This window comes from Procambarus clarkii, chromosome 13 (genome assembly GCF_040958095.1).
Source record: "Procambarus clarkii isolate CNS0578487 chromosome 13, FALCON_Pclarkii_2.0, whole genome shotgun sequence".
NCBI lineage: Eukaryota > Metazoa > Arthropoda > Malacostraca > Decapoda > Cambaridae > Procambarus > Procambarus clarkii.
In genome coordinates this window covers 14,329,130-14,353,314 of record NC_091162.1, presented here as the reverse complement: position 1 = coordinate 14,353,314, position 24,185 = coordinate 14,329,130, and the positions used below count along the sequence as shown (strand labels likewise).

Here is a 24,185-nt window from a genome sequence, read left to right as displayed (position 1 = left end):
TTCTTGAGAGTAGTATATGTTGATGGCTGAGCGTCTTGTGTCATTCATCTCGTGAGCGATAATTTAATGTGCACCCCGTGTTCATCCTGTTATCTGTTGTTTATTGTGCACCCCATACTCATCCTCTGAGCGGTAGTTTATTGTGCACCCCATACTCATCCTGTGAGCGGTGGTTTATTATGCACCCCATACTCATCCTGTGAGCGGTAGTTTATTGTGCACCCCATACTCATCCTGTGAGCGGTGGTTTATTATGCACCCCATACTCATCCTGTGAGCGGTAGTTTATTGTGCACCCCATACTCATCCTGTGAGCGGTGGTTTATTATGCACCCCATACTCATCCTGTGAGCGGTAGTTTATTATGTACCCCATACTCATCCTGTGAGCGGTAGTTTAAGAAAATACTATATTTTATATGTATTTACGTAATTTTTCGGGATTTTGGACATTTTGAAAAATTATACGTTTCTATTTTTGGTCATAAAGAACATCTGTTATTAATAAATATTAATTAATAAATAAGTGCAGTACCCCCCCCCCCCATTCCAAACGCCAGCACAGAAAATTGAGCATACTGTACATATATTTCAGGTAACATTTACCAGAATTTTCCTGAGGGGCCTTGTTTTTCTAGTGGCTTAGACGAGTGCATAAAGCCGGCGGGTTGTCACAGGTCCCCCTCCATTTCCCCTGATGATTTTATAGCTGCAGACTATTGGGCTCTATCATATCCATAATTGAAACTTGTTTGTAGATTGGGTCTGCCTCCATTACATCACTGCCTAATGCATTCCATTTGTTAACTCTGACTCCGTTTAGACCTGTGGGCTTGATGGTAGAGCGACGGTCTCGCTTAATGCAGGTCGACGTTCAATCCCCGACAGTCCAAGTGGTTAGGCACTATTCCTTCCCCCCGTCCCATCTCAAATACTTATCCTGACCCCTTCCCAGTGCTATATAGTCGTAATGGCTTGGCGCTTCTGATAGTTCCTTCCTGTGTCCCCTTGAGCGTATGCCACCTGTATTAAATAATATGTCTTTATCTATCATATCAGTTCCACTGAGAATCTTGTAGATGGTGATCATATCTCCCCTAACCTTTCTGTCTTCTAGCGACGTGAGGTTTAGTACCAATTAAGTCTTTCCTCGTAGCTCATGCCCCTCAGCTCGGGTACTATAGTCTGATCTAATGAAACGCCAATTAATATATTATGCTACAATAGTGAATAGAGTGCAGAAGAATATATTGCTATAACAATAATTAGTTTAAAATATATGGTGTCTGTGCAAAGTTAAGTCCTTATCTAATAATTAGGATACACTTAAACACATAAAATTTGTTATATAATACATAATTTAGTAAAAAATATAAACGTTAGTAAATTGGCTACTACTGCATATAATGCCATCGAATATGTCCAAATGCAAGTGTATACTGTGAAAGACTATTAATTGAGAAGCCAGTGAAGCTGGGTACTTTATTATTATTATTATTATTATTAATTAATTAACAAGCTTAAATTAGGTACACAGCGGTGTGTAGCTACCCCATATTCTATATAAATATTACAGAGTATACATCAAGAGTTATAAGTTAATCATATATCCCATATCAGAGTATGATTTTATATAAATATATATGACCTATATACAGTCACATATATACATCTACTGTATAGTCAATTATGGAATGGAAGAAAAACCACGGTGAAGGCAGCGGCGGGCGGCGCGGTGAGAGCAACACCCAAGATAAATAAGGCGGAGACATCTGGCGGCCATGAAGTGGGACACCGCCTATTTTCTTCAATTATGGGTTCTAGGCTGAGGCAAGTGGAGTTATTTATATGAGAGGGTCTCCTTGAGGCGGCGGAGGGAGGGGCCAGGCCCTGTGGCGGCTACCTGGAGGCTCTGCTCGGCCAGAAATTGATAGAGAATTGGGCGTTGACTGATCCACTGGACCTTTGACGTTTGGCTCCGAATTGTTTGTTTTTATTTTGATGTGTTTGTTTTCGTGCCATGCAAGGCTTTTCTCATGTTTGGTGCTTATGGAGCTTGAGAACAGGTGGTTGGCTTTAAATATGCATTATCGCTGGCTTTGGAGGATGACGATTTTCTGTGATGCCATTCTTCGAGGCTTTTGACAGGAGATAGAAGGTGACCAGTTAAACATATTTTCTCATTCTGTCAAGTTATTTTATTGAATTATTTAGGGCGTTAAGAATGGTTGGTGTCGTGCTGGGATTTATGGTATCTGCACAAAATCTGCGGATTTCCATCTTGATTGATAGCAGCTGTCAAGTTAAGTTGGTTTGCCATTGTCAGGGACATGATGATGGATGTTGCACTTATTGAGGTCCCTCCTCTGCCTAGGACAACAGCCACCTTCAGGATGCAACCTTTAACAGTTACTTAATTCCCTGGTACCTATTTACTGCTAGGTGAACAAAGACATTAGGTGTAAGGAAACATGCTCAAATGTCTCACATTGCCCAAAAAAGTAACTCTGGGACTGTTGCTGCATATTCCAGCTTTGGTCTAATAAAGGTTGTGAACAATTTCTTTAGTATTTCATCATCCTTGTATTTAAAAGTAATTCTTAAATTGGAAAGAGTAGCATAGGCTCCTTGCACAATGTTCTTTGTGGTCCTTAGGTGACAGTTTTCTATCTAGATCTCTATCAGATTTTTTTTTTATTATTAACACATTTGGGTACAACTGCATTTGTGCAGCTAGCCGAGACTATGAAGGGGAGTACAGTGTGTCAAAAAACTAGCTACATGATGCTAAAATCCCCATCACACAGGATGGTTAGTCATACAGAGGCATGTGATAAGTAGTCTGCACTGGCAAACTCTGGGTGCATTATGAGGATATCATCATGAACACAAGAGTGAATAAGGTAGCAGTGATACTAAAAATCCCCATCTTGCAATATGGTTAGTCTTTCAGGGCCATATGTTCAGTAAAGATTTTTTACATAATTTTTAGGTTGTGTGGGGTCTATTTTCTCCTATTCCACTTGCTATATCATGGCAATTATTCACATTGAATTTCATTTGCCAAGTGTAGCTCCATACTTATTTTCTCTAGGTCTTCTTGAAGGGTGTGGCAGTCGTCTAAATTTCTTATCTTCCCTAGTATCTTAGCATCATCAGCAACCATGTTCATATAATTCTGTATTCTTATGTACATTGTAGTGTTTGTGGTAAGTTTATTGTCTCTGATGAACACAATAGTCACCATAATAGATATAGTGTTATTAATAATCGGTGTAGTTTAAAATTATTTAAATTAGAAATAGTATTTTCTTTGTAAGCCTTTTTCCTTCCAAATGGATTTTGATGTTTTCTGCAATAATTGACTTTTCTGCTTTGTCAGTTTCTTTGATTTGTGTTCTTTTTTTGACTAATATTTTCCAGTTGCATAATTATTTGGCTTGTCTTGTGTTTCTCTCATTGCATGCTTTTTTTCATTTCCTTATCAATATTACATTATTAATAGAGGTGTGTTCTTTATACAGTATACACTGTATCTTTGTTTATTTTCTGTCTTAATGTTTTATAATTGAACTAATTTCATTGTCTTATTCTTAATTATGCCATTTTAGTTATAATCCTGTGAAACTACTACTTCTGTTTGGTTCATCTTTACTCTGTTTTCCATCCTATATTTTGCATTCATCCTTCTTGTGTTAATTGTTTAAATTGGTAATTCTACTCTTCATATTTTACTTACAATAACCCCATATGGCTTCTATTACAATTACAGCACATAATGTTCTTTTATAAATGCTCTTGCAAAATTTAAGGCAGTCTAATGGTTCAGTGCTGGCCAAGCTACACTGTCTGACTGGTTACTGTGGTGATGCCTCCCTCTTTCATTATTATTTATTAGCATAAAATGCTGTAAAACAATGTAATGAACATGACGAGGACAAAATGAGACCGATGATGTGACGAAGACAGGTGCAGATAGCTATTTTACCTGTTCAAATTATTGAATGCTGTTCATTATTTTAGTTTGTGGCAATTAAGTATGTACAGTCCAAGTATATTTAAATGTATGTAACATTTGTATTCAGAATTGAAAATAAGCATGATACGTAGATACAGTAGCTTGTTCTAGTTCCGGTGAGCTCTGACAAAATGTTTTTAATAAGTAAAAGAAAGAGGGTCAGTGAAGGAACAATGTCATGGGGCATCAACATTGAAAGGGAAACAGTGTAATGCCACCAAAGATCAGGAATCTTTTTAGTTGTCAGGTAAGTTAATTTCTTTATTTAAATACAGACCTTCTCTTAAATTTCACTTGCAAAAGTAGTGAATATCTTGCATATATATATATATATACAGTAGAATATACAATGTATTATTTCTCAACCTTTACATAAAAATAATAATTAATTTTTTATGTATAGAGAGAACCCAAGACGGCTCCTGGAGTGCTGGTGCGAGGTGGTCGGTCCTAAGGGAAGTGATCGGCCAGCATGGATCATTCAGAAGTTCCCCAACAGTTACAACAAAGAAGAAATTCTTAAATGTGTTCCCCAGTTTGCCTTTCCATGTTCTTTTGAAAGGTTGGTTCATGTGGGTCACTCCTTTGGTTGGAAATATTTAGTTTAATTTGGTCTTGCTGAGCAGGAGCCAGCTTGAGCTGGCCTTGCTGAGCAAAATTTATCTCAGTTTACCATGATTAGGTTTAACGAGTTGAATTTAGGGTTATTGTCAAGATCAAAATTTATCATTGTAGTGTCAGGTGTTAAGTAATGTTTTAAAGCACAATTATATAATAAAAAATATGTATTATTTGATGATACAAAACTATGAATATGTAAAATTAGTGAAACCCACTTGAAAGATGGGACTTTAGATTTTTATTATATAATTATTATAAGAAGCCTCTTTGGATTGTTGCTAAAGATGGGAAAAGTTCTTAGCATTTTTGTTAAAATTCTTCAATTTAACTTTTCTAATGCAGCATTAATTTTTCCACAGCTTAAATGTCCAGCATTTTTCCTTTGTATTAACGAGCCTAGACTCAAAATGGACGTATGGATTCTGCCGTCATGCTCCAGGAGCAGAAACAGCTCTTGTGATACTCTCTCACCTTCCATGGCACGAAACATTCTATAAGTAAGTTGAAATGTATTATAAGTTGTCTATGTCAACATCAGTATTGTTGTCCATCAGTATTAAAAGTTGTCTTATGTCAACACTCATAAAATCTTTCACTATTCAGGCATCTTGTTCTTTCACTGTGAGCACCTTGTTCTATCTGAGAATTACCCATCCTTGAGCAGGTGGTCAAAAGGACTGTACAGCATTACTCTTAATATTTAAAATGCCTTTAAAGTGCTGAAGACTCCCTCAAGAAGTATTCAAATCTGTTGCCAAACTCCTGCTGGTAGGTTATCATTCAATTGACAGTTGTTTGTTTTCAATGTAAGAAATGTTTGAAGGGAATGAAGACTCTGCAAACTTATAAATGAGATAAAATAGGAAAGCAGAATAAATTATTAAAAGGGAAAAATAAAAATATATGTACAGTATTACAATATGAAACTAGTGAAAAGGGAGCAATGGCAATTTGTTCTTCAATTATAATTTTATCAAAGAAAAAATTAACAGCAGTGAAAGACAGGGGTGACAGAAATATCAAAATCTTTGCGGATGCTCTTGAAACACTTAAATACCCGAAAGTCTATATCTTCTAGTGCTCAAGATACTGTATCAGAACTTTATATATATGTTAAAGAATTTTAAACACTAGTCTGCTGCTTATAGACTATTGCACTAAAGCTTTAAAAGCTTACCTCTGAGGTTACTATTCAGCTAAGATATAATTTTACTTGTCTCATGAATTGCATTGAAGAACTTTCTTTTGGAAATGAGTTATTAGATAAACTTTGAAGCTATAATTATATTGTGCTACTCTGAATATTTATTTCCTGGAGAGCATTTGCATTTTCTTGTTATGGAGAAGATGTTTTTGGTATTTTGTAATACATTACAGTAGTTTGTTTCCAGTTTAGGAATCGTGCAGTTGTTATTTAAAGTACTTTCTTTTGTAAATATTGTTTGTTAGTGTGTGTGTGTTTGCATTGTTTGCAGACTTTTAAATCAACTGTCAGAAATGATGAGCACAGACCAAACCAGTGACATGACCTCATGTCTCCAGAACATCTACAAGTTCCCAGTTCCTCCCCCAGGCTCAGACATTATTATACCATATGGAGAAAATAAGGTGAGTAGGAATCTAGACATGCCCTTAAATTTTCTGCACTGCATAGCAAATGTAAGCTTTGAGAAAGACTAATTGCAAATTTAAATACTGTACAGCAGTTTCTTGATCATCAGAAACAGTTAAGCCATTATTTGATTGCAATATATTGATTATGATTTTGTAAATTGAGCTTGTGGTCTTAGTGCAATATATGAATTAGATGTCAAGGTAAACAAGAGAATTTGGATAATTTGCAAATGCAGTGATTTTTATTTGTATTTTTTCTGTACAGTACTCTGTGTTTGATGTACTCTTAATGTACACTTTTCCCTTCATAATGATAAATGCTCTTGATGTTGCAGCAAGTAAATAATGTTAGTATCTGTGGCTAGATACTAACCTCTAATGCTTTGCCTTACAGTCCTTTATAGCTCAGTGTCCAAACCATCTAAAACTGCCCACCATCCCAGAAAATGTAAGTTATTCCTATTGCTTGAACTTTTAGATTTTATTGTGTGGAAAACTAAGCATGTTGTAGGGCTCTTGTTAAGTATTTGAGGAAAAGCAAATTTAAGAATGTCTTTCCACAAAAATTACTATTTATTAATTCGTTAACATTAAGCCTAGCCTAAAACTTATAAAATATATATTTAGTTAGTTAGCCTCAAAAGAGTCAAACTATTCAGAACACAGCAGTTCTTCAACAATATTTGTTATTTAATGTTTAAAAAGAGTAAATTCCTAAAACAAAAGTCTATTTTAATGCACCTTGAAAGAGTAACTTGCAAAGACATCCTTAAGGAAGTGTAAGGTGTGGAGCATGACATAACCTGGCCTGTCAGTAGCCATAGGGCTTAACCCTCTACAAGTGTGGTCTCTGTACTAAGAGTTGATTATATGTTCTTCAGCAGGTATATGCTGGAGAACATATACCTTATATGCTCTCTCTTCACTTGCCAGATGAGTGGGTATGAACACTCTTGTACTCTTAAAAAGATTGTTAATCTCTCATATTTATATATTTTGATATACTTTCAGTTTATATATTTAAATTAGAGCACTGTAGTCTATTCTTGTAGCTTAAATCATTATAATCATTAGTATTCGCAAAAAACTTTGATAAAGGATAAATAATCCTGTTTATGCTTTATTATTACTAATTATTATTATATTTATTATTATTATTAATTCATTACTTTATTGTGAAAGCATTTATATATTTTGAAGAATTGTTAATTTTTTTTCATGAATTTTAGATGTACACTTAACTAATTGATTATACTGAAATACAGTATGTCATTATAAAGTACTGTACTGGTATTTAGTATGTCAAAATGTATGAACTACAAGGTGCATCATAATTTCAGCGGAACCTGGCTGAATACTACAACGCTGTGGATACACACAACATGATCATTATATTTGCCTCGATGCTGTACGAGAGACGAATAATTATGGTGTCTAAACGGCTCTCTCGACTATCGGCTTGTGTCCAGGCAGCGAACTCCGTTATTTACCCTATGCAGTGGCAGCATATTTTTATCCCTGTACTGCCGCAGCATCTCCTAGATTACCTTCTGGCCCCTATGCCTTTCCTCATTGGGGTCAACACTTTACTCCTGGCGGTAAGAATATTGCCCTCAGTCAGTGAGAATGGAAGAATGTCTGGATGCATATATGGATTGAGTAGTTTAGCTTAGAAGAGATGGAGCCTGAATTGGTTTGCTATTTATTGAGAGACAGGTTTTTAGTTGTAGGTATAAAGTGTAGTTGATGTTATAAAGAAGACATTTGTGAAAGTAGGGATAGTGTGGATAGGAAAAGTGAAAGACTACTTGTTCTAGTGTGAAGTTAAAAAAAAAAATTGTAAAAAGTAATGTAAAATACAAAAATTGACAGTTTTCCATTTTCTCTATACAGTACTGTATACAGAAGAGGTAATAAAAAAATTACATTTTTCAATATCCTAAGGCTTCCTTAAGTTCTACCCACAAACCTAATGTAATACACATCATAGATTCTTAAGTGTCATTATTAAATGGACAACAATTCTGAGAAGTCGGGAAAACTTTTAAATGTGGTCCCCATATTTCAGAAAAAAAAAAAAGTCCCATTGCCTTAAATTGTAAACCAGTGTTGTTGACAAGCATCTAATGTAAAATATTAATAACAACATTCAGAAAAAAGATTGGAATATAAGGAGAGAATTAAATTTATTGATGAAAGACAGCTTATGCTTTAGCTCTTCTAAAATACCCCAACATCAGTCTCTCATATGGCCGAGAGTGAAGTCTGGGTGGCTTGCATCTTTCTTGATGCTGAAATGCCTTTTGACATTGTCCACTGTAAAAGCTGATTCATAAGTTGAAAAAAGCAAGCTGGGGTAAACTGATGACATTTGTCTAGTTTAGAGAACATGTAACAAACAGGAAATTATTGTAGTTAGAAGATATGTGAGGTTTTCTAGTTTAAGTTGTCATTTTTGTACTTTGTTTATACAGTATCCCCCTTATTATACACTTTAATTCATGTCTCTTGATTTTTCATCTTTTTAAAGAATGTAAATTAATGTTATTTAATCTCTCTTCATATGGGAGGTTCCTAATTCTTGGAATTAACTTAAGCATCATTCTCTGGATTCATCATAGAATTTACTTACTCTGTAAAATGAAGGCCTAAATGGAATGGCAAAATCAGTATGGAGCTTAACAAGGGTAAGATTAAACTGAAGAATAACATTAGATGTCTTGTTACTAATGTTTCTAGATGTGAATCCCGGTATCCGACTTTCTTCTTTCATTTGGGCATTTATATACTGTACAGTACTGATGTTTTGGCTCTAGTTTTTTACCAGTCATGACTCGTAGAGTTTTGTCATATTCACATTTATCAGTTTCAAATTGTTCAGTAGATATTTAGCAGCTCTTGTAATTTGCTAGGTTTAAAACCCTATGTCAGCATTAAAGAGTGTCCCAATTTTTTCATTAATATATAAATAAATTCAAGTCATCAGGAAATGATTTTGAGTCCTAGTCTGAATTTATTTCCCAACTTTGTGAATTTATCACTTAATGTCTGTCACTTTCTGGGTATAATCCGTTCTACATTATCAGATTAATGAGAATGTGAAACTATTCCCACCATCCCAAGATTTACATCATGTTTTGTTTATTGTCTCGTAGAAAGTACAAATGGACGATGTGGGAGAAGCTGTGATATTAGACGCTGACAACAATACTGTCAAGACACCCTTTAATGATGTAGATACCTTGCCGGATGAAGTGGTCATCAATCTCAAAAGAAATCTAAAGTCTTCAAACAATATGCTTGGAGACAGCGTGGCCCGTGCATTTCTGCGTGCTCTCGTCCAGCTTATTGGCAACTATAAAGAAGCGTTGCAGTTTAGAGAAGAAGACTCGCAAATTACGTTTAATAGAGAAAAGTTTGTTGCAATCCGTCCTCCAAATTTCCAGCCATTTGTCGAGAAGATGTTAGAACTTCAAATTTTTCAACAGGTGTGAGGAATATTCCTGTTGTTCAAGTTCATATTATTGATAAGTACTGTAACTGAAAAACATCCTATTTAATTTGTCTTAATAGGCCTTTGCAGTCCTTAATTAAAGTTTTAATTATGATCTAATGTTACATCAAATTATTTTGAAGAACAGTAGTGTATACATGCATGGTGGGGTTTAGTGGGTCCACTTCTACATGGGGTAACCGATTGGCCCTTTCCTTTCATTAACAGTCGGCTGATATTTTATAAATATACTGATATATTTTACTTATATAGTAGTTTGAATTATTACTTGAGCATCATACTTTTTTCCATTATACTGTAAATTGCTTTAAAATCATCAATTTTGAATTTCATTGTGTTTTAACCAAAACATAATTGTTTTGCATAAATTTAATTGCTCATTACAAAACTAAGTTTATATATACAGTATTTTTGCTCAAGAATAAATTGTTTTTGTTACATTTGTAAAATAACCTTAAATTCTCATAGAACAGTATTGGAATTTATTTAACTATTTGTGTTAATAAACCTTGAAATTGAACTGTACTATACATTTAATTATTTTAATTAAAGTTTCTAATAAATACCTTGGTCCTGGTATACATCCCATTTTTCTCATAAGACTCATAAGGAAAAGCTGTGCAGTTGGGCTTTGCTAAAGATCTCCAGGAAGACATTCTCGAGCAGACCTGAAAGTCTCCTATAAATGCAAATGTTATAAAGATAATTTAATTGGTAAAGTTATTTTAGCGCATATATTTCACACAGATTGGAATGAGGAGGTATATACAGTACTCCTTGACAATTTTCCTATGATGTTGATTCCCGTTTCACTTCATAATTGTATAGCCTCAATATATTTATTTACCGTGAACCTCTACTTGAATGGAAGTCTTTCCTTTGGAATACTGGTTGACCTAGGAGAGTTTTTTCTTTTTGTTTCAAAATGCAGGCGACGTTGGATCGATTTGTTTATTTTCGTCAAATTTTCTGGCAAAACCCAAGTTTTGCTAAATTGGGGGACAAACTTTAGTATTTTCGGGTAAATTATCACAATGTAATGTCTACACTCGATAAACCAAATTGTATGTGGCCCACCCACAGTTGACTTGGCTGGGCATTCAGATATTTTGTCCTGGACGGACCAAATCTGAAACAAATTTGAATTTATTTGAGCTTTCATTTGCCTGTAATCTTGGTAACCCGAATTTTTATTCAAGTTGAGCAGCTGAAAAACTTGAACTTGAATTTATTTGGATTACCCAAAGATTCAGATTACGTGTATTTGAATTTGGATTACACACGTAGTTGTATAAAGCAGTTTTGCTGCGGTTAATGTTTTGTTGTAGTGTGGTGGTGGTGGTGGTGCAAAGTGTTGCTGTCTAATGTAGATGATACAGTATGAGGATTTTATTTGTGCCCTTTTGAGTATATTTGATTTATCTCTTCCTACATTGCCTTCCTATTTTACCCTGGGTAATGATGGTAATATTCATTAGTTCTATCATTTCCTCTTCATTACAGTTTATTGAAGAAAGGTTAGAACGTCTTAATTCTGGAAAACAAACATCAGACGAGTTTGAATTGGAAGTTAGTGTTCATTGCGAGAAATCCTCCTCCAAGGTGAAGCAGCAGTATAAACAGTTCGTCACTAATGTGCGCAAGGAGGGTGGGGCTATTGTCAAGACCATGAAGAACAAGGTAAGTGTCTTAGGTGGAAAACTTGGTGGAGTTGGTATTAGGTCACCACTGTTCTAACCTGCTAAAAAAGGCATTTATTTTATTGTGAGGAAACAATTTTAGTAACTGCACTCTTGACATGTAAATTTCATATTAATTCGAAGCCTTATTTTTAATGTGTAGGGTCTACAGCACTTAAATCCACAACAAAGTCTTCTCTAACTGTTTGAACGAGGTGAATTGAGTTAGGGATAATAGTTGGGGCATTTGTGATTTGTGGTTTTAGCTTTTATGATCTGAAGTCAGTGGCTTAAGAAAACCAAAAATGTTCAATAAATTATTAGGAAAGGTTAGGATGTTAGACTGTATCTGAGGCAGAACGTTAAAATTTTGTCTAGTTATAAAAAGCATATACAGTATTCAAGATTTATAATTAGCATAAACTATTTTATTTAATAAAATCATTAATAAATAATTGAAGCTGGATGACAAATAATGCCTTAAAAGATAGTGCCACTTTGCAGGGGTTCTTAATATAAACAAATTTCACTTGACTTAGCTTTAAGAGTAAAGATTAGAATGAAAATCAGAATTTTGATTAGTAGTGGCTGGCTATTAAATTTTGCATTGGATTTACAAGTGTTTCTTGTTTGAAGTGAGCTTGTCATCAGCATGTTTGTAAGGTATTTCAGGGTAAACATGCGTAGTGGTGTTTGAAGTGAGCTTGTCATCATCATGTTTGTAAGGTATTTCAGAGTAAAACATGCTTAGTTGTGTTTGAAGTGAGTTTGTCATCAGCATGTTTGTAAGGTACCTCAGGGTAAACATGCATAGTCGTGTTTGAAGCACCCTTCATCTTGACTCTTCCAGACTCGTATTGCTCATGTTTATTTATATGTATACAGTACTGTATATTTACATATTGTAATTATTTATAATAAATAATTTCTTACTCTTTGTAGTAATCTTAAACTTCTCAGGAATAAGAATGGCAGTGTTGTAATGAAACAAATTTTATATTGGTCAAGCTTGGGCATAAAATCATCCATAGTGCTAAAATTTGACAAATAAACAATGATTTTTGCTGGGTGGCATACACCAAGTGTTTTACAGTACAGTATATCAAATTTAATGCAAATTTAATATGAATAAATGTTGAATATGTGCAGACTTACAGAACTGAATAATTCAAACTTAGCATTAAACTGTTGTATCAAACATATTAACAATGATTTTTATTAACATGTTAATAAAAATCCTGATGTTTGATTCAAAGTTTGTAGTCTGATAGTATTATATATATATATTTTTATGTATTTATATTTTATTCCTAGGAAACTATAACTTCACTTCAAAGAGGGTATTCCACATGTAGTTTTTTGTTATATATTTTATTTCATTCAGTTTTACAAATTGCAGTATTGTAAGTTTGTGATTAAACTTGACTTAATGCTTAATTCACAAGTTATACAATCATTGCTCTAGCTATTGTATATAAATGTTACTAATGTAAATATTGTAGTTTGAGCATAGAAATCAATCAAAGTTGCTTTACTTAGTGAAATTGGCTTGTCCAATTAGGTAATTAAATACCTCTGCTTTATCCATTGTAGAGCCCGTTTAGACACCTGAAAAGTAACAGTAACACCGTGAGTACCTCCGTCATGGTTCTACCGAATGACTTTTGGCATCACCTTTTTTTTCATAAATTAATCACGTTATTTATTTTTATATGTGGGACTTGCAGATTTTGTCAGTCATTTATTCTGCTGCTACAGTTTGGTTTGTTTTTCTGAACTTGTTGGGCATAAGGGATGCAGTCCTTCAGTTGTTGGGAGTCTCGGCACACAAGGCTGAGATAATCTCACCGCTTGTGCTGGTGACTTCTGTCAGCTGAGGGATTCACTTGGCTTTTTTGGGCTTGCTTTGTATAATTATGGGATCATGTTCTTTGCAGACCAACCCTGCTGTTAAATCTGCTGTTAAAAGTGTAAGTAGTTTTGCAAAACTAACCATTTATATTCCCAGCTGTTTGCCTTTGTTAGGTTTGGGATGCCAAATCCTGTAAAGATATTACGTATATATAAATATATATACATATTAGCAATTATTATTGTATTTAAAAGAATTAATTATTAATATATAAAGTTAAATGTTTGAATATACAAAATGACTAATTGTTAAATCTAGTTGAGATAATGAGTCACAATAACCTGGCTGAAGAGTTGACACCCAATGCACTTATCTGAAAATGAAGAACCGATGACATTCTGGTCTATCCTGGACCATTATCAAGTCGTGAAAATGATCCAGGACCGACCAAAACGTCGTCGGCCCTCTTCATTTTCAGATTTGTGGGTTGGGTGTCATATCTAGTGGACTTTTGCATCCCAGTAACCTCTGCTAACTTCAATAGATGTAGCTTTTTCTTCTCAAACATCAGATCTCAGACCTCTGGTTAATCAGTGCTGTTATCGTTAAGGTAGGAAGGTAGCATTTTAAGTGAGGTTTGATTACAGTTTCTATAGTTTACATGACATTTTATTTCTATGATTATCTATCATTTTCAGCATTGTGTGTGCTATTTATACAAGCAAATATTAGAAATATTAAATTTTGAAATTATATAAGAAATGGAAAGTCAATAAGGAAGTTTTGGATTTGTTATTTAGGGAAGCATTCATTGTTTTTTTAATAAATACAGTACTTGTAAATTCTGACAGAGGAAGACAAGGCGTAAGGTGGCTGGCTTGAGTGAAGAATTAACTTAAGATGCACGTTTAACCAGCATGTGTCGTTGTCCATTTTCTTCACCTGCAAATTGGCGATTTCAGATGCAAACTTTGTACATGCAGAGTTTGAGTATTGTTTTGATATACTGTATTGTATATGTGAACAAGTGGATGAATTTTTGTTCTTATTCTCATGTTAAGAAGCGTCCCTCTGCAGATGCTACAATACTCAAGTGAAGGCAGCTTGTGAGCAATTGATTAGCATATTGTTCATATGCTTGTATTTGTTAGAATTTGAACGCAGTTAACTACCAGTAAATAGATGTATCTTTAGAATTGAAGGTCTTCTTAAGATAAGCATTTGAGGTATGGCTAGTCACTTGTTTTCGAAATACTCTATTACAAAATAGCAAATAGCATACATGGTGCTGAAAGATTTATAGATAATGAAAAATGCTAAATGTGATGTAGAAATAGAGCTAAATATATAATGTTGCATGAATTCAATTCGTAGATATAACCAGTAAGCCTACTCATTGCCTTTTATGATTGTTCGTGTGTTATGAGCTGCATGGCACTTGAAAATTTGGTATTGTATACAGTATACATTTTAAGCTACTGACAAAAATATGTATTGTTACCATTGATTAGAATGTTAGTTTTTGCTCCTTTTTTTATATACATAATGTTCTCAGTATTATCTGTGATCTTGGATTCATAAAATATTTAGCTAAAGTTAGTTATTGACAATATTTTGTCAAAATATTTATCCTTCTCACTGCTACTTGTTTTGTAACCTTTGCTAATGATCAGTTAATAGTTCTAGATACAGAACTAATATTAAATGTCCTGAATTTTAAAATCAATTAGATAATAAAGCATAAATTCATAGAAATTATTATTTAATATATTGAGTGAAAAACTGTTTTGGCTAATATCATTTATACTTCTGTGATTATTTATTTTTAATTATTTATTTATTTATTTCTACAAGAGTACTTGCATTCTTGTACAGCCAGCAGTACGAGTAGCGTTTCGGGCGAGTCCTCAATCCTATGTTCCCTGGAATACGACCCCACGAAAAATCGTTTAACAACCAGGTACCCATTTTACTGTTGAGTTAAACAGAGGCTACAGTTAAGGATTTGCGCCCAGTAAATCCTCCCCGGCCAGGATACGAACCAAGGACAAAGCGCTTGCGAAATGCCAGGCGAGCGACTTAACCACAACACCACGGGGACTAATGATTAATTAATTATACAATTAAACACAATTAATATACAATTATGATTAATATTTAGGACATAAATACCTAGTTAGCAGAAAGCTATCACAGAATTTAGACTGCATGTCGAGAAGGACTGCTCTTAAAATAAATACACACATGGATAATTTTGTCTGTTAATCGATGAGAATGGACTTTTGTGTCGTCACGTCGGCAACATTGAAGGGTTTGTTTTGAAACATTGTCCCTCTTCTTGCATGGCTTTATATTTTAAGCTTTTTCTGTGGTTTATTTCATAATAGTATTTAAGATTTTGAGAATTTATTTTTATGCTTTTTGAGTTGGCAAATGAGCAAGTTATTAGAGACAAAATATTGGTAAGCTGATTTTGAATCCCAAATTCAAAGCAAATGTATACTGTAATCTGATGTAAGCTTAACAAGTCTTGCAAAATCTAGAGTATGATAATGCTTACTTACAAAATAAATTAAAAGCATACATTAATCTTGTGTAAACTAGGCAAAATATGCTTCTTTCTTAATTATCCCTATCTTATAGTGCTGCATTTTTCTATGTTATGCTTGCACTCTGTATCCTGGCTATATTCATCATGTTCATGATTGTATTAATTTGTTTACAAAGCTGATATGACTAATATTGAAGGCCAAGGTATACTCCATGATTGACAACAATTGTGAATGCTGTTTACCTTACCTAGTTATAACATTTACTTAAAAAGTCAAACTATTGTGTATAACTTTATGGGTTTAATAGGTAACTAAAGGTGGAAAACAAGTTAAAGAGAAGGGCAGACAGACGTACAAGGAATTTCGGGGCAAGATCAAAGACTTCCAGCAACCCCGAGTGGATGATGGTGGGATGACGCCAACATGGGTTAATGGTGAGTGGTAGTTCCAGCCTGCTAGCTTTTTAGTGTAGATGGGCTGAAACCCACTTTGGTTGATTGTGAAGAGTAGGGGCACGTCATCTCTAGGGGTTCACGAGAGTGCTGGTGTGTCGGTCTATTCATTACTTGCTTTGTTGTGGCTGTAATTGCCAAAACAGTTCTATACAACAGTATACTAATGAATATTATCCATATCATTCGACTTGCACAGTATTTTATGATGTATAGAAATGTTAGTGGCTAAATTTAGACTTGTCACCCTTTGTTCTTTTGGCAATGAGACATCTTATTCCCCTTACGTGTACCAATATTCTAATACTTTCCAATAATTACATCGTGAGCGCATAATAAACACTTTTCATGAGGACTTGCAGTTTCCTGGAACAATGGCCGAGTCATGATGATAATTGAGGACAAAAAGATTTATTTTTAACTATGAACTGTTATAAATAGTGAACAGTTGAGTGAGGTGAGAGGTAGGTAGTTCAAGTTGAGACTTCATGCAAGGTCACATTTTCCCTGTAAGGGGCTATGGGACTAATCAGTATATTATCTTATCAAGCACAAAATATTAAACTCTGGTGGGTAGAGAACTCGGAAAGTAGTTGAATGTGCATGGTATTATCTATCATTTTAAGGAAGAATTTTCACATACTGAAACCTGTATACCCAGCCCTGTGTTATCCAACCCTGTGTTATCCAGCCCTGGGATACCTAACCCTGTGCTGTTCAACAATATTTTATCCAAACTCAAGTTGTTTAGCAAAACTTTTTTTCTTGCCATGGAAATAGCAATAATTTTTTTTAATAGAACCACTGGAAAGGGCAGGTTATTTTAGACTATAACAGTAAATAAAATGTTAAAGCATAATTGCTATTGTTTACCTTTATGTAGATTGCTGTCCATCTCTCTATTACAGTCATTTGTTAAATTTATTTAAATACTGTAGTACTATTTGAGATTTTGAGCCACGATTGAAATTAATGTTAGTATTAGGGATGAGGCATCCTAATGAATAACATCTGTTCCTTTCTAAGTAATCAAAAATGAAATTAAATTAATTAAATATAAAGTACTGCACAGTATTAAGCTTTAAGTTGATTAGCAGAATAATGACTCATTCATAAAATTATGTTTAATATCAATTTAGCAAATGTATACATTATTTATTCATTGGTGACAGGCGAGTCGCCCCAAAAGCCTCGGTCAGCCCCGTCTTCACCCGTGCCCAGTGTGAAGCGGCGGCCGCGGACAGTTGGTGGAAACGTTACTGGCTTCTCGGCAAAAGCAACCTACAAACGAGCATCTCAGATTAACATTCTAGAAGATACCAACATGTTATCTGGGTAAGTAATTTTGGTATAATGTAATGGTGTCATGTGGTGATAGGCAAACTTAATGTATATAATCCCATTCTGAAAACATATTGGTTTACTAATTTTGGCAATGAGGCAACAATAGTGATGAGAGGTGTAGCAGAGAGGAGAGAAAAGGTGAAGAGCGTACGTGAAAAGATGGGGTTGTGCAGAAATATATTGATACTTTGTGTATTCAGTTTTTGTACTGAAAGCATTATACAAAGAAAAACCAGTTAGAAGACAGGTCATACTTGTTAAAGGACATGCTTAAAGACACAGCCAGTGTCAAGAATAAAATAAAGTAAAATAATAAACTTTGAGTGCTTAACAATCCACGCTATTTAATCATAAATAAAGAAGACAAAAACACTTGCTTTTGTAATGGCTGGAGCTTTAAATAATAGTAAATTTACATAACGTAACTTAGGGAGGACCTGATGGTTTGACTGGGCAAATAAGCAATATGCCATCCTAAACACACTCCCACTCTTTCTGTATTCACTCACTCATTCTCATTAGCTATGGTACCTGATGCTTTAAAATTTCATGATAATTTAGTTCACTGTTGTAGTTGCTTTTAGTGTAGCATGTGGAAGTTGAATACATTGTTACTGTAGTACTGTGCGGTAAGGTAAGAAGTAGCATAGTGTGGTGTGGCTTATGATTAGTGCATTGTTTGTTAGTGTGGTGTAGTATGTGAGCATGCACTGTGGTGTGGTATAGTGTGTGAGGGTGTAGCATCTTGTGGTATGGGAGAGTGCAGTGCAGTGTGGTGTGGTACAGTGTGAGAGGGTGTGCAGTGTGCAGTGTGATGTGGTATAGTGTGTGAGTGTGTGCAGTGCAGTGTGGTGTGGTATAGCATGTGAGTGTGTGCAGTGCAGTGTGGTGTGGTATAGCATGTGAGTGTGTGCAGTGCAGTGTGGTGTGATAAAGCATGTGAGTGTGTGCAGTGCAGTGTGGTGTGATAAAGCATGTGAGTGTGTGCAGTGCAGTGTGGTGTGGTATAGTATGTGAGGGTGTAGCATCTTGTGGAATGTGTGAGTGAGCAGTGCAGTGTGATGTGGTATATATAGTATGGGAGAGAGTAGTGTCATGTACTCACTCAGTTTTCTTATTTATTACTTTTGCTGCTATGATTCAGCAGCATTAAACACAGTGGCTTGTGTGCTACTTAGCATTAATTTCATAGTTTTTAAATGACAACCTTCTTAATTAGAAATGTTTGTTATTCTGATGTTTGTCGTGTAGGAAATGCACGATTAATGATATTTAATTGTAAAGTAACTAATTGTACTGTACATCATATAATGTATAGATCACATGCAACAATTTGTATATTATCTCAATTTATTTTTCTCATCTTCTCTGTTATGCATTGTAAGTTACACTGTCTAATTTTATGTTGTTTACACCATCTTATAAAATTTGATAATAAAATAGAGGACAATAAAAATAACATCTACCAACTCATATTTTTGATAAACTCACAATCACAATTGTTTCCACCACCTTGTACTGGTAAGTTCTTCTGAATGTCAAAGTATAAATACTGTTGTTTTGCAGGATATGTGATCAAAATTGTTATGCTGTATTTTGACATCTTTCAGCATACATAAATATGAATTGGTTGAGAAGAGGGAGGGATGTGTCAACTCAGACAGACTCTACCACACCTCCACTAAGTATTGTAATAATAATAATTGTATTTTAACACTCAGCAGAACTCGAAAGTACGAGCTGATTGAGACGGGCAGCGGAATAATATCTCCGAGCTCCACAGACAGCCTCAGCACACCTTCTCCACAAAGTATTGATCTCATGGGTATGTAACATATGGGATAAATGTGGCTGTTCTGGGGGATGAAAGATGTATACATACCTGTATATCAGCATGAGCAAGGAAGACTCATTGTTGCAGACATAAAGGAAGAATGAGTTGCGTTCAGTATGACACGGTTTTTCAACTTTTGTACCCTTGAAATAATTTTAAGTCATATTTTAGATAAACACCCCTTGATTTCGTCGTTAACTGAAAGACGCTTACTGTCTGGTCTTGATGCTGGTTAAATGAGAAAAGTTAAACACAAAAATTACTCGAAAATACATTTGCATATGCTTAGAATTAGCCTACTTATCACTATCTCTTGCGGAACCCCCCAGTTACCTTGGGGTCCCGTGGAACTTTGGTTGAGAAAGGCTGCAGTATGGTATGAGTAAGGGGATGGTTTTCTTAAATGGCAGGAATGTTACTTTGTGGATTTTGTTTTTATCTACAGAATATACTGTACAGATAAAATGTGAAGTAATATTTAAGATTTAAATATGAGGCTTTAATTTTTAAGATTTAAAATTTAGACTCTTAAAATTAAATGGTAAAGTGTTAGAAGATACAGTATTTAAAAATTTTAATATTTGGGATTGTGCAAGCATGGAACATTGGAGGTAGAAATAAGAGGCAGAGTAGTGAATGGAAGAGATGTGATTTGGTCCCTAGGAAAAAGTTAGTGTAAATAGGTGGAGAAAAATTAATAAGGCCCTCTTAATAAAATAGTAAATGCATGGGTTGTAACCAACTCTAAACTCTCCATTTGACCAAAGTTTGTATTTTTGTACAAATAATTATGTGCAAAGTTTAGCCATACAATTGTGAGTGTAGCACGTGATATCCACCTCATGCTTTAAGACAAGATATACTAATTTTTAAGAAAATAACTTGATGTACCAACCCGTTTATGTTGGGTTTGAAATAAGTTATATTTTTTAAGAATGAGTTAGGAAGGAAGAGTCAGATATGTGAGATGTGAGGGAGGATGGGGGGAGGTAGAGAGAGACTTATAATAGTGTGGGCATCCAGAGAGGATGATTGACGATAGGAACGTAAGGAAGGTCTATTGAGGGTTAGACTGATGGGAATACAACACCTTGTAGAAAGGGAAGGTAGAGGACTGTGTCTAGACTAAGTCTCATGATGTGTTAAGAAACATCAAAGAGGCTGATGGATAATGTTTAACTAGGGCTGGCTGCCTCGAGGGTTGTCTGCTGTGGGCTGCTGTTTGTCGAAGAAACAAGGTGTCAAGTGGTACGCGTACAGTACTGTAGCTTATAAAAACTATTGCTCTCTCTACTGAAGGTACTATTATATTGGTTATCTAATCTTATTATTTATGCTGAAGTGTAATTGTACTCTTTATTTTGTAGTTGTTTGACATTTTTGGGCTTTGATTTCTAAAAACATTATACTTATTAATGTTATTGAGGTGGTCAGTAGCTACAATTACTTACCACAGGTGAGATGGAGGAAATCATCCGTGCCAAGCTGGGCCAGGATAGTGAGGCAGAGGGAGACGGTGGGGAGAGCAGCACGGGTGGCAGCAGTCAGAGCCTCAGCGTTCCTAGCAGTGTCAGAAACAGTCCTGGCTCGGGCTCGGGATCTGCATCTACTGTAACTGTTCATCAGCCTCTTCAAGATAACTCTGCCTCACTCATGGCTTCAAAAAAGGTAGGTGTACATAAAGAAGTTTGCCTGTAAACATGGTGCTTTTTTTTACCCTTTGTGAACTGGTCTTCTCCAAATATACAGTAAATTTATTTACAGTATTTGAATTATGTAATATTTGTGAAAGAAGAAATAAGTTTTTTTGTTCACTACAGTGGAAAGCATGTTTAAGTGCTGCATACCCGAAGCTTCTAATGAGTACCAGTTCTCAAACTTGGAATACTGTATTTCTTTAGAGGTGGACTACCAGTTTACTAGTTACACTTCTCCTTGTAAGGTGTCTCATAATACTGTGGGGTATAATTTTGGTGCTCTGTGGTTAAGACACGGAGAGAGAGAGAGTAAAGTATGCTCACGGGTGGTTACTGATCATAGCAGGTGCTGTGCTATTTGACTCGTTCAGCTGTACATATATAATCATTAGCTTCATAATATGCTACTTGGTTGTCCTTGTCAAGCAAATGGGTTCTCTTCAGTTATTGTTCATTAAGTTTCACTGTCATAAAAAAAGCTTCTTGTACAATGTTTTCTTCTAACTACTAATTTTTGCATAGCTATCATGAATAATTTTTAATTGCACTGGGTTATGTATTCTCCATTGCTTTATTAGGAAAATCTGTTAAAATTGTAAATAATATTAATAATTCATTGTGTCGGGACATGCAGCCAGTGTATATATATATATGTTAGGCCTATATCAAAGTTTCGACCCCAAGGTCGAATTACTGACCCTTTCCAGGATGTAGCCCCAGAACAAGCTGACTAACTCCTGGGGACCTGTTTACTGCTAGGTAAACAAGGGCATTAGGTGATAGGAGACACGCCCAACCATGTCTGTCCCGTCTGGGATTTGAAACCGGAGTTCTTGATTGTGAGCCGAGAACAAACTGGCTGCTCCTGTAACCTTGATGCTGGTGTTTATGTGCATTAAATTTTCTTGCTTCCTATAAAGAAGTAAATCTGATCTCAATAAAATAAATAATGTAATCATCTTGAAACGTACATTTCAGTGTTAAAATTGTGATTGGATCATGTATTTGAACCTAGACAGCAAGGGTCTACTATATAAATACAAAATTATTCATGTGTAAAAAAGCCTCGGTTCTCATTGGTTATCATAAACAAAGTGAAATTTCATAAATAAATATATGTGGAATAGATAATTAAGAATACAGTGACTTTAATATTCATGCATTTACAGTAATTTTTAATGACAATTACCAACAAAACATGAAATTCTTGGTACAGTACCAGTGACTCGTATAAAATAATTCATTAACTGTTTAACTGAAAGGGTCTTGGTTTTTATCTCTCTTTTTAAGTCATTTGTGTTAAATTCACTCGCACATAACCCAGTAGTTGAGTGTATTTGAACAATAATTTCTGGCAAGGATATCTTAGAATTTTCATATAATTTTTTTGTTTAATCTTGTGGTGCTGCATCTGTGTGATATCCGGAGATTGCGCTCACATATTGATTTGAATCTATTACTTAATTACTTAAGTATGTAAGGTGGTGTAAGAAAGTTTTTCATTTATTGAGCCATGTAGCCCTACAATGGCAGATTAAATTTATTTAAAAATTTACTAAAAATGTATACAGTACAGTGCATCGGTAGTTGCATATATTTTGGAGAAAAATCTGGCTTTGGTTCATTGTTTAGATAAATCCTCAGTATGGATGTCCAGATTATTAAAGGTCCACTGTACTGTACGTACTTACAAATATGCTCTTGGATGCATGCGGGTGATGGCAGTAGCAGCAATAGCAGGCTCTGAGCATGACTTTGCAAATGTGTCAGAGCAATAATGCAGCATGAAGAATGTGTGTGTGCTATTTTCTTGCCACATAATTTTCTATAACTTTAAATATCTAGGATTGAATCTAATGTAAGTCTTTTTCTGGGTGGCCTCAAAAATACCCGGTCTCTGGACTTGCACTGGCCTGTCAAACATGGAGACTAGAGGAGTATGGGGATCTCATTAGCAAGTTGGTGTGCCATAAAGTACAGGCAAAGCAAAACAAACTTCATATTTTAATAAAAGAAAAAGTGGAAATAAAGAAAGTGGTGGATTGTCCATTATTGACAAACCAGACACTAGTTTCCCAGAGTGCCATCACATGGCAGCTTAGGTTACCCAAGGGACACATCACTCATGAGCCACCTCAAAAGTTGCCAAATGCCATGTGGTTGGAAGCAGTCTATATCTGCCATCTACCAGGTCAGGCACCCAGAAAGGTAGGAATCCCAAAGCAAACTACAGTTGATTAAAACCAAAAGCCGAACGAGCAGCACAACTCCCCAATCAGAAAACAAGCAAACAAGCATGATGTCACCACAGCTGCCACACTGCTGTCTGCGCAACTCCCCCCCTCCCCGGAAAGGGGAAGGGGGAGCCCCAGATCTCCACGCCGGCTACCCAACCTCAGTTCAGAGGCTGAATATAAATAATGCGAAAAACTGCAGACCAGAGGGAGGGAGGGATACTGGGAAGCCTCTGGGTCTCGCCCAGAAAATGGTGTTTCATTACATTCAATACTGGTTTTCTGTGGAGAGCCCCTTCAGCTCCCCGGAGCTACCTAACCAAAGATAAAGGAAAAGAGGGATTTATCTGGGAGGCGGCTGCCACTCGCTCCTCAACTTGCGAAGTCGAGACAACTGGCTGCAACCTGTGACCCAAGGCTACACAAGCCTGAAAAGGGCCCAGAACCTTAATGAGGTACCATGTGGCCAGGACCCTGTTCGCCCTCCAAAAACCCCATGCCCGAATGTCAGCCCAGGACATATTACCAAAGACAGTAGCCAAAGCCGCGAACTTACGATTGTCTTGGGTAGGGGGATAGACCGCAGATTGGCTGGACTGAATAATCCTGTGGACGACCTAGGAGACCCATGCTTTGGAACAGGGAAAAAAGGAAACCGGGTCAACCCAGAGCGCTTCCTCTGACACGGAGGCCGTGGCGTGCAAGTAACGACGAAGAGCTGCAACCGGACACACAACATGATGCACCCCCAGCTGAGCCAACCAAGCCTCAACAA

General features: G+C 35.5%; 1 protein-coding gene across 6 annotated transcripts in view; it reads left to right on the top strand.

The window, feature by feature from the left end:
- The first annotated feature begins 1,704 nt into the window (after positions 1–1,704).
- Positions 1,705–24,185, top strand: part of LOC123757142 (DENN domain-containing protein 1A) — a 40,702-nt gene continuing 18,221 nt past the window's right edge. For 2 of the 6 annotated variants that reach the window (XR_011228362.1, XM_045740581.2), the window contains exons 1-13: positions 1,705–1,829; positions 4,421–4,579; positions 4,998–5,135; positions 6,114–6,246; positions 6,647–6,700; positions 7,593–7,850; positions 9,408–9,740; positions 11,270–11,446; positions 13,039–13,074; positions 16,157–16,283; positions 17,474–17,636; positions 19,367–19,470; positions 20,936–21,147. Coding sequence is in view for 5 of the 6 variants with exons in the window: in XM_045740581.2 (XP_045596537.1) it covers positions 1,813–1,829; positions 4,421–4,579; positions 4,998–5,135; positions 6,114–6,246; positions 6,647–6,700; positions 7,593–7,850; positions 9,408–9,740; positions 11,270–11,446; positions 13,039–13,074; positions 16,157–16,283; positions 17,474–17,636; positions 19,367–19,470; positions 20,936–21,147 (1,911 nt within the window). In the remaining variant the exon portion in view is untranslated. Of the gene's footprint in view, positions 1,830–4,420; positions 4,580–4,997; positions 5,136–6,113; positions 6,247–6,646; positions 6,701–7,592; positions 7,851–9,407; positions 9,741–11,269; positions 11,447–13,038; positions 13,075–13,382; positions 13,416–16,156; positions 16,284–17,473; positions 17,637–19,366; positions 19,471–20,935; positions 21,148–24,185 lie in introns of all 6 variants that reach the window. The other 4 variants (XM_045740584.2, XM_045740582.2, XM_045740583.2 and 1 more) reach the window with 4 other exon arrangements.